Source organism: Crocuta crocuta, unplaced genomic scaffold (genome assembly GCF_008692635.1).
Source record: "Crocuta crocuta isolate KB4526 unplaced genomic scaffold, BGI_CrCroc_1.0 scaffold473, whole genome shotgun sequence".
NCBI classification, from domain to species: domain Eukaryota; kingdom Metazoa; phylum Chordata; class Mammalia; order Carnivora; family Hyaenidae; genus Crocuta; species Crocuta crocuta.
In genome coordinates this window covers 163,974-181,315 of record NW_027527941.1, presented here as the reverse complement: position 1 = coordinate 181,315, position 17,342 = coordinate 163,974, and the positions used below count along the sequence as shown (strand labels likewise).

General features: G+C 38.9%; 1 protein-coding gene across 1 annotated transcript in view; it reads right to left on the bottom strand.

The window, feature by feature from the left end:
* The window catches only part of LOC144221835 (uncharacterized), a 33,157-nt gene extending 18,308 nt beyond the window's left edge, over nt 1-14,849 (bottom strand). The window contains 3 exon segments of the mRNA XM_077752363.1: nt 11,096-11,188; nt 11,928-12,054; nt 14,726-14,849. Coding sequence (XP_077608489.1) covers nt 11,096-11,188; nt 11,928-12,054; nt 14,726-14,752 — 247 coding nt within the window. The 5' untranslated portion in view covers nt 14,753-14,849.
* Between the last annotated feature and the right edge of the window lie 2,493 nt (nt 14,850-17,342).

The window sequence follows — 17,342 nt, the reverse complement described above, 5'->3', positions numbered from 1 at the left end:
AAATAACTAAAGATTATTTTACATAATGTTCTTGTCCAACTGAGAGGAAGAAGTAAAATATAGCAATTAAACTATGTGGAATTTAATATGTTCACTGTGGAATTACTCCCATAATCAAATTAATTTTGAACCACAATGTCAGTTCATGCAAACCATTCTTAAAATCCCTGAGTAAATCCAAGAAGCAATAGTTCCTGAAGATTTGAATAAGAAAAAGAGAGTAGATCCTGCATAATAGGCAGGTAGAGACAGGATTTGCATGGGGAGATTCTCAAGCCAAGATAGATGAGATTTAGAAGAAATACAATACAATATAGAGAAAATTATTCCCATTATGAATCTATAACATTTTTGTTTGCTAGGTAATCATCAATATTGAAATTTGGAAATTACCTCATTTGACCCAATATTCCCTTTCCTTCTGAAGATACACACATAAATACACATACCCCTATACTCATACTTTTTCCTAGTTAGTTCTTTTATTCCAAAATATATCTTTGGGAAGGAGGGTGATGGGCAGGGAGGAGGGCACTCATTGGAATGAGCACTGGATGTTTTATGGAAACCAACTTGACAATAAACTATAAAAGAAAAAATATATATCTTTGGCAGGGTGCCTGGGTGGCTTAGTTGGTTAAGCATCTGACTTCAATTCAGGTCATGATCTCGTGGTTTACGAGTTTGAGCCCCATGATGGGCTCTGTGCTGACAGCTCAAAACCAAGAGCCTGCTTTGGATTCTGTGTCTCTGTCTCTCACTGGCTCTCCCCTGCTTATGCTTGCTGCTCTCTCTCACTCTCAAAAATAAACACTAAAAAATTTAAAACAAAAGAATAAAAAATCTTTAACATATTGCATTTTGTGCATACCAAAACCATACAACTATATTTTCTGTATATTCATAAAAACAGCATAAGCAAAGAAAAATGTAACATTTTAAAAACAGTAATTGGAAATCCTGTACATATGGCTTATAATTATATTTGTAATAAGTTTGTTCATTACCACTTGTTAAGTACAACCCCCTGAGCATTGAAATGTGAGCCATGGTTCAAGAAAAGAACCACATAAAGTTTATTACTCACAGACCCTGGAGGATTTACCCAATATGCCTTGAGGTCAAGGCTGAGTGCAGGCAGAGAAAGTGGCAGGAACCAGGCCTGATGCCTATTTTACAGTCCATGGTTGGAGTGCTTTGCACGTCCTCAGGTAAGTCTGGAATGCACAATTCAAACTCAAATGAGTGGAGCATGGTAAACTCTACAGGGGTCTTCTCTAAGGGGTGCTCAAGGTAAATATACTGGGAGTGGGCGCTCTTTCACAGAGGTTATTGTGGTAAGTCCCAGCAGGAACTACTTTGTGACTTTGGGGACTTTTATCTACTATATTTGTTATTGGGCAGAGTTAGAGTCCATTCAATCCTCTGTAGCCAATCTGGTTATACAAGATGGATTCCATGGCCACGGTATCAAGAAATTGACTAGCTATGCTCTCAATAATACTTCTGTGTCATCATATTAAAAATATCATAATGTCCAGCTGCCACAATAAGGAAGACAGAATACATAAATGGGGAAAATAGATTATTAGTAATAACATCCCACTGCTTTCAGAAGCATAAGTGATGTTTGAATAAAGCAGAGGTTCACTGTGCCTGCCCCCCATGCAGTTGAAAATCTGTGTATTACCTTAACTCCCCAACGCTTCATTTTAACAGCCTACTGTTGACAAGGAACTTTATCAAGAACAATCAGTATATATCTTCTGTTACATGATATTCCTACAGTAAAGGAAGTTTAAGGAAAGAAAATGTTAAGAAAATCAGTAGAGAAAATACATTGCTGTACTATAAATAATCCTGACTATAAATGAACGCACATAGTTAAAAACCATGTTGTTCAATCGTCAGGTGTACTTTGTGTTAACTGTTTACCTGCAAACTTAATAAGGTGGGGAGGCTAAGGTTGGTGTAGGAGAACACTTCATTCATTAACACACTGTTAATACATTAAAACCCATTCAGTGTTCTTAATGAAAATGTGTTAGGTTCAAATGCAGTCTAAACAAGCCAGTGCAAAACCACTGTATGACCCAAAACACCCATTTCAAGCATTCAAGAACCATTCTTGTTCCTCTGACATAAGGATCTGTGAATTGTGCTTTCCATGCTATCCAAACTGAGGCTCGTTATTGAGTAAATATGGATTTATAATAACTTTACACCCATTTATGGAAGAGTTAGCTATACTTGCCTAAGATGTCTCTGAGGATCTCTTTATTTCAACTGCATAACTAATATTCCTGACTTCTATCAATTGCTATTATGAAGATACATTCAGATTTTAATCAACAGCCAACCTAATCTCCTGAAAAAACTACTGGTGAGTCTATTTAAAGTTCAGAATCTTTCTCTATCTTACTTTACTGCAAATGATACCCTGAGTGATCACTTCGTGATGACTTATATCACTGTTATACATCAATCAATAACTTTCTTTTGCAGGCACCCAAGTAATATTTTCTGGCCAAAACAAAAAACAAATCTAAAACATGATCAAAAGAAAAAGGACACAGTAAAATTATTCCTCTCCATACAGACATCCATCCTCCCTTGATACTTTCAGGCATATTAACAAATATAGTTGGCCATGGAATAACATGGGTTTGAACAGTATGGGTCCACATATACGCAAATGTGTATGTATACTGTAAATGTGTTTTCCTTACGATTTTCTTAATATTTTCCTTTCTCAAGCTTACTGTATTATAAAAATACTGTATGTAATACAGGCAACATATTAAGAATGGGATGTTGACTTTATGTTCTAGATGAGGCTTCTGGTCAACAGTAGGTTATTTCGTTGAAAAAGCACCTTTATTTTTAAGTTTGAGGACTCAAAACTTAGAAGATTTTCAGTCGTGGAGTGGTTGGCACCCAACAACACCTCTATTGTCTAAGGCTAAATAAGTGATCTGAGTGTTTTAACTTTGGATTGTTCTAATACTGATTTAGAATCATGTCTCAAAAGTGATATTCAGCTCATTCTTTCTGCTGTGCATTCTGAGTTTATTTAGATTTCACATTCCATTACATAGTTTGCCAATTGTTTACAACTGTAATTTTTTTTTATCTTTATAAAGACTCTTGTTGCTGTTTATAAATATGTAAAAGGTCAAAGTTTTCGGGGCACCTGGGTGGCTCAGTCAGCTGAGCGTCCAACTTTGGCTCAGGTCACGATCTCATGGTTCATGTGTTCGAGTCCCATGTGGGGCTCATTGCTGACAGCTCAGATTCTGGAGCCTGCTTCGGATTCTGTGTCTCCCTCTCTCTCTGACCCTCCCCTGCTCATGCTGCCTCTCTCTCTCAGAAATAAGTAAAAAAAATTTTTTTTTAATATATATTTTTTAAAAACCAAGGTTTTCATCATTCATGGGGTTTCTATTCAGTGTAGTTTCTCTGATGTTGAATAAGAGTTCAGTTCTAAGTAGACTTTGCCAATGTCCTTGACATCTGTAAGGTATCTCCCCAGGATTATCTCATGTTGAATGGTTTTGATTATGAATTATATGCTTTCTCACATTTTTAACATTTGTAATGTTTCTTTCTGATATTCACAAAGTTTGTAGTTCTGTCTAAAGCCTTTGCCACATTTTTAAAAACATTTTCCAGCCTTCTCCCCAGTATGTGTTACCTCATGTTGACAAATTTTGAGTGGTACTTCAACCTTTGCCACATTGTTACATTTGTAAAGTTTCTTCCCATTATGAAGACTCTGCTGTTGAATAAGTTTTGAAGACTAGTTAAAAGCTTTACCAGAGTTGCTGTATCTGTTATGTCTTCTCTACAGTAAGGATACAATGATGTACAATAGGATTTGAACTTTCTTAAAAGACATTCCTACATCTATTACTTTCATACTGGATTTCTGGAAAATGAGTTCTCTGAAGTTTATAGGATTTGACCCTTGGATCATGGTTTTTCCCAGATTCTTTGCATTGGTTAAGTTGTGTCTCCATAATAAACACCTTAGTAATTATGAAAGATATGAGTTCTCACTAAAGGCCTTCTGAAGTTCACAACACATAAGAACTTAATCCAAATTAACTATTTGTGATGTTTGGATAAAGAGTGTCTGGTTTTTATCAAATTTAGAGACTTTGGAAAAGGAGGGATTATGTATTGGTGGAAGAATGAAGCCCCAGAAATGAACTTCTCAAAACAATCAAAACATTTAGAAATTTTATCTTCCTTTTTAAATGTCTAACTTGTAGAAATGTTTCAGTCCATTCTTATATTTGAAATGATTTCAGTGAGTACTTTTGGCATGGATTGGTTAACTTTCCAGAATTTCTAAATGTTCTTCCAGAGAATATGTAGGATTAAAAATGGATTTTGGAGGGGCACCTGGGTGGCTCAGTTGGTTGGACATCTGACTGCGACCCAGGTCACAATCTTATGGTTCCTGAGCTTGAGCCCCACATAGGACTCTGTGCTGACAGCTTAGAGCCTGGAGCCTGCTTCTGATTATGTGTCTCCATCTCTCTCTCTCTGCCTCCCCTACTTGCACTCTGGTCTTTCTCATTCTAAAAACTGAATAAGGTTTTTTAAAAAAATTTTACAAAAATGGATTTGGGTCCTTGGGTTCAAGTATAACTGACTTAAGGTGGGGTTTGCCACCCAAATATTTTATACCCTTGATCTCTTCTGGCAGTAAGGATTCCATTAAGAGCAACTGTCTGGGTTTGGTTATACCCATCATAACATCCTTTCGGCCCTTCACTACCCTCCATCTTCATCCAAGCCATTTGTTAAGTGTAAATACTAAGAGCCACAGCTTCCATTTCTTTCTCGATCAGTCTTTGGAATGAATATTCTTTTTTTTTTTTTAACTTTTGCATTTATTTATTTTTGAAATATAGAGACAGAGCACAAGTCGGGGACCGGCAGAGAGAGGAAACACAGAAACAGAAGCAGGCTCTAGGCTCTGAGCTGTCAGCACAGAGCCCGATGTGGGGCTTAAACTCACAAACTGTGAGATCATGACCTGAGTCGAAGTCGGACGCTTAACCAACTGAGCCACCCAGGAGCCCTGGAATGAATATTCTTTACCTGACTTTGCCAACAGGCCTATGGTGTTATGCAAAGACACAAGTACAAGATACACAGTGAGTTATCCCTCTTACTAAACTCACATGCATATATGGTAAAATGCTAATATACAAAATTAATACCCATCACAGGACATCAGCAGTGGAGAAATAGGGAGCACCAGGACATGGCTCCTCCATGGAGACAAACATAGACCAATTTACCTCTCTGAGTGCTCCAGAAGGCAATGAGGAGCCCTACCACACCCAGGCAAGTACAAATGAAGAAGAGCCACATCAAAGTTTGTGACACTTGCCCAAGACAGCTGCCCACCCTTCCTGACACTCCATGGCAACACTGAGCAAAAACTGTTACCTCTCATCCGGAGACAAACACGTGAGTGTCCTGTATGTTCAGTGATCTGGCTTGTTTGTAGCTGCCTGAGGGACTGGTTTCTGTCATGCAGGACATGACAAGCAGACGGAATGACAGCACCTTTTGGATGCACTGTGGTGGCTGCTCAGGCAAAAGGTGAGCATTTGTTTAGACACCGGAGAGACTACAGAGCTGAAGACAACAGAGGAAGGTACCATGGGCGCTAAAGAAGTAACTATACTCTTGTAAACTGGGAAATCACAAAAATTCAGACATTGCAAATTACTATTTGTGTTCTCCTGTAGAAACAAGTTCATAAGCCTGAGCCCAGAGACAGTTTTCTTTAAATTCACTCATCTCAACAAAGATCACAAGGCCACAAAGAAACAGAAGAACTTGTTCCAATCACAGGAATGAACTATATCTCCAAAACTAACCCTAAATTAATAAGGAAGTATTAATTGTGAGACAAAGAATTCAAGGGGAAAAAAAATCATAAAAATGCCCATGGAGGAAGAAGAGAAAACAGACAGGTAACTAAATGATAGCATAAAAACTATGCAGGACCAAAATGTAAACCCAAAGAGACAAAGTATAACAATCACCCAGAAATTGGGACCTGAAGTGTAGAATCACTGAATTTAAAAATACACTAAGGAGTCAGCAACAGACTAGATCAAGCAGAAGAAAGTATCAGAGAATCTAAAGACTGTTTTATGAGACTGACGCGCTGCCCACTGCACCAAGACGGCCACTTCTAAAGACTGTTTTAAATTATCTAAGAGAACCACAGAAAAATGTGGAAAATGTCAAGTTCTAGGGACACATGGGACACCTACAAATGGACCAATGTGTACATTAAGGGGACCCCATAAGAAGAGGAGGGTAAAAGGGGGCAGAGAGTTTCCATGAAGAACTAAAGGCTTGTAGTTCGCATGTGTGTGGAAAGAAGAGACAAATTAACAAACTCAGTACATTCACAGTAGAATAAGTATCAATGGAGGGGGAGAGAGGTTGGTTGGGTGACCAGTATTAAGGAAAGCACTTATGATAAGCACCGCATGTTATATGTAAATGATGAGCCACTGAATTATACTGAAACCAATATCGCACTGTAAGGTAACTAATTAGAATTTAAATAAAAATTGAAGAAGAAAAACAAGACATGAACCCAGTGACACATTGTAATTAACTTATCAAAACTCACCAGTGACAAGAGAATTTTGAAAAAACATGACAGGGGCACCTGGGTATCCAGTCGGTTAAGCATCTGACTTCAGCTCAGATCATGATCTCATGGTTCGTAGGTTGGAGCTCCGCATCCGGCTCTGTGCTGACAGCTCGCTCAGAGCCTGGAGCCTGTTTCAGATTCTGTGTCTCCCTCTCTCTCTGACCCTCCCCTGCTCACACTGCCCCCCCTCTAAAAAATAAATAAAAAACATTAAGAAATTTTAAAAAAGCATGACAAAATCAGATATCTTGTACAAGAGAGCTATAAGATTATTAGTGGGATTCTCTGCAGACCTTAAAGAACAAAAAGTATGGAACAATGTATTCACATACTGAAAGATCAAAAAATATCCACCAAGAATACCCTACTTGGCATAACTCTTTTCTACTAATATAGAAATGAAGACTTTGCCAAGTAAATATCTAAGTTTACCAGAAGATCTGCCGTACAAGAAATGTTATGGAAAGTCCTTCTATGGGCACTTGGGTAGCTCGGTTGATTAAGCGTCCAACTTCTGCTCAAGTCATACTCTCACAATTTGTGAGTTTGAGCCCTGTGTCGGGATCTGTGCCTGATGGCTTAGGGCCTGGAGCCTGCTTCAGATTCTGTCTCTCTCAAGAAATGAATACACATTAAAAAAAAAAAAAAAAGTCCTTCTAGTTGAAATAAAAGGATTCTAGAGAATAACTGAAAGAAACCACATGACATCATAAAGCTCTCTGATCAGTATTAATATTTACACAATTACAGAAACTTATAGTGTTGTAACAAGGTAGGACAAGTCACATTTATTTCTGCTATAGACTTTTTCTCAAATAAAAAAAAATAAAATCTAGGTAATATATGCAATATAAAAACAGAATTTGTGATATCATCAATATAAAGTGGGTACAGATGTGGAGATGATAAGTAGAAGAGTTTTATATAAAATTGAGAACATCAGCTTAAAATTGTTAGGGGCATGAAGGTAGCTCATTAGGTTAAGTGTCCAACTCCTGATTTCAGTTTAGGGCATGGTCTCACAGTCTGGGAGTTGAAGCCTGGTGTTGAGCTCTGCACTAGCAGCATGTATAATGCTTTGTAATACCTTTAAGACGTTTTAAGTAATCTTTAAGGTAACCAGAATGAATGTACATACAGATAATACATTCACCAATAAATACATGAAGAAATTAATTCTATTATGATAACTCACCTAGACAGGATACAACATTTGCTTACCAATAATCAAGGAAAGAAATGCATACTTGAGTCACAGAGTATGCTTGAGTAATATTGCTACAGACAAATAGATACTTTAATTGGCAAAGGGCATAAACCTGATTCATATTTGAGTTAGACTCACACTGTCCAAAAATGTAATGGGTTGAAAAATGTCACCCTAAGACAAAATACACAGGTAAAAACAAAATCACAATTGAATAATGCCATGGAAAGTTTTATACAAAAGGAGCACATTATTATAGAATTGCAAAAACAGAGTAAGGTAAAATATAACTCGAAAAACTACATAAAAAAATGAAATTACTTAAAGTTTAAAATATATATAAGCTTATTTATTTTAGGCTTCTTTATTTTGAGAAGAGAAAGCAAAGACAGGAGGAACAGAGAGACATGGAGAAAGAAAGGATCCCAAGCAGGCTCCACACTATCAGGACAGAGCTCGATGCAGGGGTCTGATTCATGAACCGTGAGATCATGACCTGAGCCCAGGCAGCCCTATGTAGCTATAATTTTCAACTGTGTACCCATGAAAAAGGAACATTTTGAATTATTGGTATGTCTTCATGGGCAGTAAATAGTATAGAATATTCATTAAAATCAATCATGGAAAGCTCTAATGAAAACTTTTATGAATTAAGCACTTAAGACATTAGAAATGTATTACGTTAATAGGTCCCTCCTATCACACAGAATTTAAGGGTATAATCCATTCTTTATTTTTTGTGTTTATTAAATAATCATTAATAAAATCACCTAGATAGGATACATCATTATTTTTATTTTTTAATGTTTATCTTAGAGAGACAGAGACAGACAGAGACAGAGACAAAGCACAAGCACGGGAGAGGCAAAAAGAGAGGGAGATGCAGAATCTGAAGCAGGCTCCAGGCCGTGAGCTGTCAGCACAAAGCCCGATGGGGTGTTGAATTCACAAACTGGGATATCATGACCTGAGCTAAAGTCTAAAGCTTAACCAACTGAATCACCTGGTGCCCCTATAATCCATTCTTTAGAATCAAGCAAAAAAAAGTCTTAATTCTTTTAAAGTTTATTTTGAGAGAAACAAAAACAAGGACAAGGGGCAGAGAGGGAGAAAATCCCAAGCAGGATCCACACTATGGGTGCAGAACTGGACTCAGGTCTTGAACTCACAAACGAGGAGATCATGATCTGAGCTGAAACCAAGAGTGAGATGTTCAACTCTCTGAGCCACCCAAGTGCCCCAAAACCTTTAATTTCTAAATAAATAAACATCATCAAAATTATAAAATATACCAAGAATCACTTTATAAAATCTTTGGGATTAAATTCAGATACTCTGTGGAAAGTAGAAAAACTAATGATTCATTTTTCCTGAAGTCAAATTACATTTATACTTAAAACTTCTGAATACAGGAATTTTACTAATTACCTACCATAGTTCTTATAAAACACGCACCCATGTCCTATCAGAACTTTGATCTAAAAAAACCTAAAGGAATCTCATATATAACTAATCACAAACTGAAAACATATGGCAAAGTCACAGTAACATCATATTATATAAGAAAATTATAAAATGGTTCAATTAAGAAATAAGGTAACAATTCAGATTTTATTTTAGGCTGTGACTTTTAACTTGTAAATATTCTGGCTCCTCTATGGCATTAATTTATGTAGAATTCTAGGAAAATAAAAGGTGCTTTAAATTATTCCACCAGTGAGGAATGGAATACATTGAGAGGAAATTTCTTATTTTAATTAATATAAAGAAAATGAACTTTAAAATACTTAAGTATTTTGAGAGAAAGCAAAAGAGCAAGTAGGGGGAGGGGTAGAGAGAGAGTGAGACAGAAGCCAAGCAGGTTCTGTGCCGTCAACCCAGAGCCCTATGCAGGGCTTGAACTCGCAAACCCTGAGATCATGACCTGAGCCAAAATCAACAATCGGATTTTTTTTTTTTTTTTTTTAATTTTTTTTAAATTTATTTCTAGGAGAGAGAGAGACAGCGTGAGCAGGGGAGGGTCAGAGAGAGAGAGAGATACAGACTCTGAAACAGGCTCCAGGCTCTGAGCTGGCAGTCAGCACAGAGCCCGACGCGGGGCTCGAACCCACGAACTCCGAGATCATGACCTAAGTGAAAGTCGGACGCTTAACCGACTAAGCCACCCAGGCGCCCCAACAATCGGATTCTTAACCAATTGGGCCATGCAGGCATCCTAAACTTTTAATTATTTTTGAGAAAGAGCATGAGGGAGAGGGGCAGAGGATCTCAAGTGAGCTCTGTACTGACAGCAGACAGCCTGTTGCGGGCCTCAAACTCACCAACTGTGAGATCATGACTTGAGCTCAACTCAGACACTTAACCAACTGAGTCAACCAGGCAACCCAAGAAATGAACTTTTGAAGTGAAATAAAGGACTAGATTTTCTCATTTTTGAAAGTTGCTTTGTTATCTGATGTATTTACTGGGTCTCTATTTTGTATGATTAAAATGAAAGCCTCCATAATACTGGAAATGATAAATTAGAAAACTTGTGAGATCTACCTCCAGTGTTTCTGGGATTTTTGCACCAAACCCCAAGATGCCCACCATTACCCTGACACACTTCACATGTGAAGCAAAACAGAACTCAGAAATGGATTAGCACAGAGTTCCTCATAAATACAGCAATTTCCCCAAGACCCTGAAAGCAATGCAGAACTGATCAGATTATGGAGGCCCTCACTATGGATGTGAAGGACCTTCAGTGGAACTGAAGGAGAATCCTTACAGAATATAAGAGTGTGATGTGTTGGGGCGCCTGGGTGGCTCAGTCGGTTGAGCGTCCAACTTTGGCTCAGGTCATGATCTCACGGTTCGTGGGTTCGAGCCCCGCATCGGGCTCTGTGCTGACAGCTAGCTCAGAGCCTGGAGCCTGTGTCAGATTCTGTGCCTCCCTCTCTCTCTGATCCTCCCCTGCTCATGCTGTCTCTATCTCTCTCTCAAAAATAAAAAATAAAAAAAAAATTAATTAAAAAAAAAAAAGAGTGTGATGTGTTGGAAAGCAGATGTCCAATGTGAGAGGAAGAGCCCTAAAACTAGCCTTTTCAAACTAATTTCCATTCAAGGAGAGCTGCTTAAACCAGATTTTAAGGTCTATCTTCCTCCTTCATAACTGGACCTCACCTCTGACATCTGCTTCATTCCCATACCTGGGTATGAGGCTTCCTTCTCCTTTCTCTTCACATCCCAGATGTCCTTTTGTTCCAAAAAGATGACCAGGTCTGGCTTTGACACAACAAGACCTGTTTAATTAAAGAAAAAAATGAGTGGGGGCGCCCGGGTGGCTTAGTCGGTTAAGCGTCCGACTTTCGCTCAGGTCATGATCTCGCGGTTGGTGGGTTCGAGCCCCGCGTCGGGCTCTGTGCTGACTGCCAGCTCAGAGCCTGCAGCCTGTTTCAGTCTGTGACTCCCTCTCTCTCTCTGACCCTCCCCTGCTCACGCTGTCTCTCTCTCTCTCCTAGAAATAAATAAAACATTAAAAAAAATTAAAAAAAAAAAGAAAAGAATTGAGTGTTGCTGGAGATTCTAACTTCTGATCCACTATTGTGCTTAATAGAGAAGAGAGGACATAGGAGAATTGTAGAAAATAATTTCCCAAATGCTGTGGTCCAGCAATCCCTTAAGAACACACAGGAGGAATTTTCCATGTTCAGATCATGACCTCCCCTTCTGAGTATTACCACGAAAATAATGAGTAGAAATTGGTATTTAAGATGTCAGAAATGCCATTTTATGCCACTCAACATTTAGAATGGCCATTAATCTAAGAAATGCTGATGTTACCCTAAGGAAGGGGAAGCTAAAGCTGAAAAGGAAACACCAGAAAGATTTTTCTCTACGTCTACAAACCCCTACTTCTTTCCCTGACTCCAGGAATCTGAATTGCAGTCATGCAAAGTGGAAGATTCCAAGAGACAGTCTTTAAAGGAAGGAACAAAACCCTGAGTGTGATTTGGGAAATCTGGAAGGAGTTATCCTCACCCAAGAAGAGGAGGTGTCCATAGTTGTCTAACATCACATCCCTGTACAGATCCCGCTGACTGTGGTTCAGGCGTCCCCACTCCTCCTGAGAGAATTCTATGGCCACATCCCTGAAGGTCAGCAGTCCCTGCAATAAACAACAGTTACCAAGTAGCCATAGGCAGCATTCATAATGGTATGTAAAAACAGAGGGAGTTAAAGTCACCAGCTGAACCCCAAGACCTGATCTTNCTCCCTCTCTCTCTCTGACCCTCCCCTGCTCACGCTGTCTCTCTCTCTCTCCTAGAAATAAATAAAACATTAAAAAAAATTAAAAAAAAAAAGAAAAGAATTGAGTGTTGCTGGAGATTCTAACTTCTGATCCACTATTGTGCTTAATAGAGAAGAGAGGACATAGGAGAATTGTAGAAAATAATTTCCCAAATGCTGTGGTCCAGCAATCCCTTAAGAACACACAGGAGGAATTTTCCATGTTCAGATCATGACCTCCCCTTCTGAGTATTACCACGAAAATAATGAGTAGAAATTGGTATTTAAGATGTCAGAAATGCCATTTTATGCCACTCAACATTTAGAATGGCCATTAATCTAAGAAATGCTGATGTTACCCTAAGGAAGGGGAAGCTAAAGCTGAAAAGGAAACACCAGAAAGATTTTTCTCTACGTCTACAAACCCCTACTTCTTTCCCTGACTCCAGGAATCTGAATTGCAGTCATGCAAAGTGGAAGATTCCAAGAGACAGTCTTTAAAGGAAGGAACAAAACCCTGAGTGTGATTTGGGAAATCTGGAAGGAGTTATCCTCACCCAAGAAGAGGAGGTGTCCATAGTTGTCTAACATCACATCCCTGTACAGATCCCGCTGACTGTGGTTCAGGCGTCCCCACTCCTCCTGAGAGAATTCTATGGCCACATCCCTGAAGGTCAGCTGTCCCTGCAATAAACAACACAGTTACCAAGTAGCCATAGGCAGCATTCATAATGGTATGTAAAAACAGAGGGAGTTAAAGTCACCAGCTGAACCCCAAGACCTGATCTTCACTGCTTATGTGCTTGTGCCCACCAACCTTAGTCACATATTTTAACCTCTTCTTCCCACCTTATCTTTTACTTCAGGCAAAACACCCCACAGGCATAGTCTCCTGTGATGGAAACAGAAATCATCCAGCAAAAGGTAATGACTGCCCTGAGGAAGAGCATGGATTGGCTCAGTTTGAGACTAACCTGTGACTCACACCTAAGCAAATGGATAACATAGTAAACCATGGAGTGAGTAGTTACCTTCACCTCATTATATATATATATATATATACTTTTTTTAAATGTTTATTTTTTTGAGAAAGCATAAGTGGGTATGGGGCAAAGAGAGAATTCCAACAGGGTCCACACTCAGAGTAGCGCCTGGCTTGAGGCCTGTTCTCAGGACTTTTAGATCATGACCTGAGCCTAAATCAAGAGCCAGATGATCAATGGACTGAGCCACCCAGGAGCTCCCTTCTACCTCATTATAATACTAAAATCTCCACTCAAGGAGGAGGACAAATCTCATTTACTATGAAATATACAGAGTATGTATGAAACTGTTCTCTTAAGGCTCACGTGTAACCTTATACTCCACTCTACATAAGATGATGGTCTGCCCTTTCTAAATATCCACCTTAACCTTAAATGAAAGGACACCATTCCCCTTTCCTCCAGGAGTATCTGCTTTGGAAGTTACTTCCTGTGATCTCCTTATTTCTTGTAAATCATTCTCCTTTGTCTCACATCCTCACCTGGTATAGTTTGTGATTCATCAAGGACTGAACTCCTGTTAGTTCAGTTATATTAGGAGAACTGGTTCTGACTTAGGTGATTTTCCTGCCTTATGAGATAACATTATTTATAAACCAGTATTATGTTCTAATATATTCTTTAACTTTGAGGTAAGAACCTTTATAAATACTGTGTTCATTCAAGAGAATTTGTAAAATGAAGGCATCAACACAGTCATATATATTTTTGAATACTATATTTACATCACACAGTGCATGTGGTTCTTAAGTGGAAAGTTTTGGTGAGTTACAAATGTATTTAGCATATTCTAATGTGAATTAGAATTTCACAGCACCACATAGGAGATCTTGTTAAAATGGAGATTCTGTTCAAGGAGTTCTGGGATGGGGTAGGTGTCTACATTTCTAACAAGGCATTAGTCTATGGGCCAAGGGATATATATTTCATTTTTAAATTATTTTTTTGTAATGTTTTTTATTTATTTCTGAGAGAGAGAGCGTGAGCAGGGGAGGGTCAGAGAGAGAAGGAGACACAGAATCCGAAGCAGGCTCCAAATTCTGAGCTGTCAGCACAGAGCCTGACTCGGCGTTCGAACCCACAAACCATTAGATCATGACCTGAGCCGAAATCAGACACTTAACCGACTGAGGCAACCAGGCAGGAACTCTTGGAGGACTTGGAACTGAATGGGTTTTACTGCAATTACAGGTTCTATTAGAAAAGTAAGAAAGGAAACAAGCTTTTCCAAGCATTTACTGGTTAGTAGAGAGCATCTAACAGTTTCTCATAAATTCATGGATAATAATCTAAGAGAACAAATTATTCTTCTATTTTTAGTGAATATTTTGTCAAACATCCAGGACTTGGTAGGGATCAGGTTTAACACAGGAATCAGACCTAAAGTTAACCTAAAATGACATACAGGTCAGTATATAGAGGGGACCTTAAAGCAATGTTTTTAACAGGTGTCATACCTGAATAAAATGATGGAAAGAAGTAGGTATGCATACAAAATTAATTTACCTTTATAGAGTCCATGCTTATATCCATAAATATTAAAAGAAGTTGTATAGGGGCGCCTCGGTGGCTTAGTCGGTTAAGCGTCCGACTTTCGCTTAGGTCATGATCTCGCGGTTTGTGGGTTCGAGCTCCGCGTCGGGCTATGTGCTGACTGCCAGCTCAGAGCCTGGAGCCTGTTTCAGTCTGTGACTCCCTCTCTCTCTGACCCTCCCCTGCTCACGCTGTCTCTCTCTCTCTCCTAGAAATAAATAAAACATTTAAAAAAATTTAAAAAAAAATGTTATTTCTGACCTAGAATGATGAGGGATACTATCAGAAAAATTTTCACCTTTAGCACAGAAGACTGACATAGAGTTGTATAATTTTGATAAGCATCAAATAAAGGCTGGTTCTGACATTCTTTTTTTTTTTTTTTAGAAGTTTATATTGAGAGAGAGAGAGAGCATGGGTAAGCATGGTGTGATAGGCGGAGAGGCAGAAAGAGGGAGAGAACCCCAACCAGGCTCCATGTTGTGACTGGGCCACCCAGGTACCCCGGTTGCTGCATTTTTATAAGGTCTCGTGACTTCCAGCACATCTCACCACTGCTTAATGTGGAACTGAATGATGAGCTCCAGAGAAATCTTGCAGGAGTCGTCTTACAAGTAGAAACTGAAAGAAACATTTGTGTTTGAATACTCCATGCACCTACCCTCCCCCTTGAACTTAGAAGCTCCATGCAGCCAAAGTACAGTTCTTTCTCCCCACGGGTCCTGGCCCTGTGCTACTTCGATAAACTATTTGGCACCATACAAGAAGGGTCCTGACCATGGTACTTCATGATTCCATAACATAGTGTTTCTCTGAAAGCTTTTGTAAAATTATTTTTTAAATTTTTTCTTTATTTTTTATTGAGAGGGCGCAGGTGAACAAGGGTGCAGAGAGAGAAGGAGAGAGAGAATATGGGGGGAGAGGAAGGGAGGGAGAGAAAGAGACAGAGGAAGGGAGAGAGAGAAAGAGACAGGAAGGGAGAGAGAGAGAGAGAGATGGAGGAAGGGGAGAGAGAAAGAAGGAGGAAGAGAGAGAGAGATGGCTCCTGTTCACTTGATTTGGGGCTCCTGCTCAGGAACAGTAAGATCAAGACCTGACCTTAAGTCAGATGCTTAACCTACTGAGCCAGGCAGGTGTCCCTCATTAAAAGCTTTTGTTTCATTCATCATTTATACAGTTTTATTTTGGGATTTTAAGACATGCAAACCTGTTAATTATGTGATTCTTTTTTTTTTCTGAAACGACATTGAAGTAAATAGAGTGTGTTTGTGTCATGACTTTAAGTGCGGGTGGGAAGGGGGAGTAGAAATAAAAGACGTTTCTACAGCGATTTTCATATGTTAAAGAAGACTCATAAGATACTGGAAGTCTGACTATTGTAAAGCTAAGCTTGCTTTTTGCCTCTAGAAAAGCACTAACATTAAAGCAGCTGTGAATCCCTTGACGAATACCTTCCTCTGCCAGTCTCAAGTATTTTTCAATGGGTTGCAAGTTGTAAGAAAATTTAAGTTTACCTATTTCTCTTGCTTTTATTTTCCTCAGAAACTCCAAGGAAGGGGTGCCTGGGTGGCACTATCAGTTAAGCTTCAGACTTTTGAATTCGGCTCAGGTCAAGATCTCTTGATTTGTGAGTTCAAGCCCCATGTCCCCCTCAGTGCTGACCCTGTGGGGTTTCCTTGGGATTTGTGTGCTTACTGTGCAACTCTTCTGCTCTAGCTCTCTCTCAAAATAAATAAGCAAACCTAAGAAAAAACTACAAGAAAAAATATATATACACACATATATATACATACAAGGAAAGAGAAATTAGGAGAAAGAAGTTTCCAGTTTAAAGGTGATGCTGTCTGGAAATCGCTCAGAGAATCTGCTTAAAATCATTACAACTGATAAGAAGGAAAATACGAACATTACAGGGGAGAAATCTGTCAAGGGCACAAAGCCAAGTAAAAGAAGGTAACGTCAGCTGTAAGGAAACAAAGCGATCTCAGTGCCTGAGGCACACCCCAGGACACAGGACCACTGGTGTGTTCTTGTGACCCCCAAACAGCAAGTCAGAATAGAAGCAACTTTGAGGATGCAGTGGATTTATTCAGCCTTCAGTCACATACAGTTTCCATGTCTTGTAATATCTACAATATTTTCAAGTAGCTTTTCCACATCCTAATGAGCAGGAACATTCCAGGTAATTCTGTGCCTCATATCCATCTTATGTATTTGTGCATTTTCACAATCCTATTCTACCCAGAGAAAACATCCAAATCAGACATAAATGGGAACTGTTTTCCGAGAGTGCAAGTCGAGGACCAGACTCCTCAGTAACAGGAACTTTGACTCAATGCTCTCCCCACTGGATCTGTCACAAAGGAATATTTCCAATACTTGTAAAAATTTAATTCACAGGGACAATTGTTGTTGCCCTACTGGAAGGCAGGTTGGAGAGAAGGAAGAGGAATCTCTGGGATACAGGGGAGGAGTGTCCTAAACACCTAGCCTTGAAAATTATTTCTGAAAAAGTTAAATATTATGTGGAAACATAAAGCAGAAGCATCAGAACTGAAAAAGAAAAAAAAATCATTGGCATTTTTTTAAA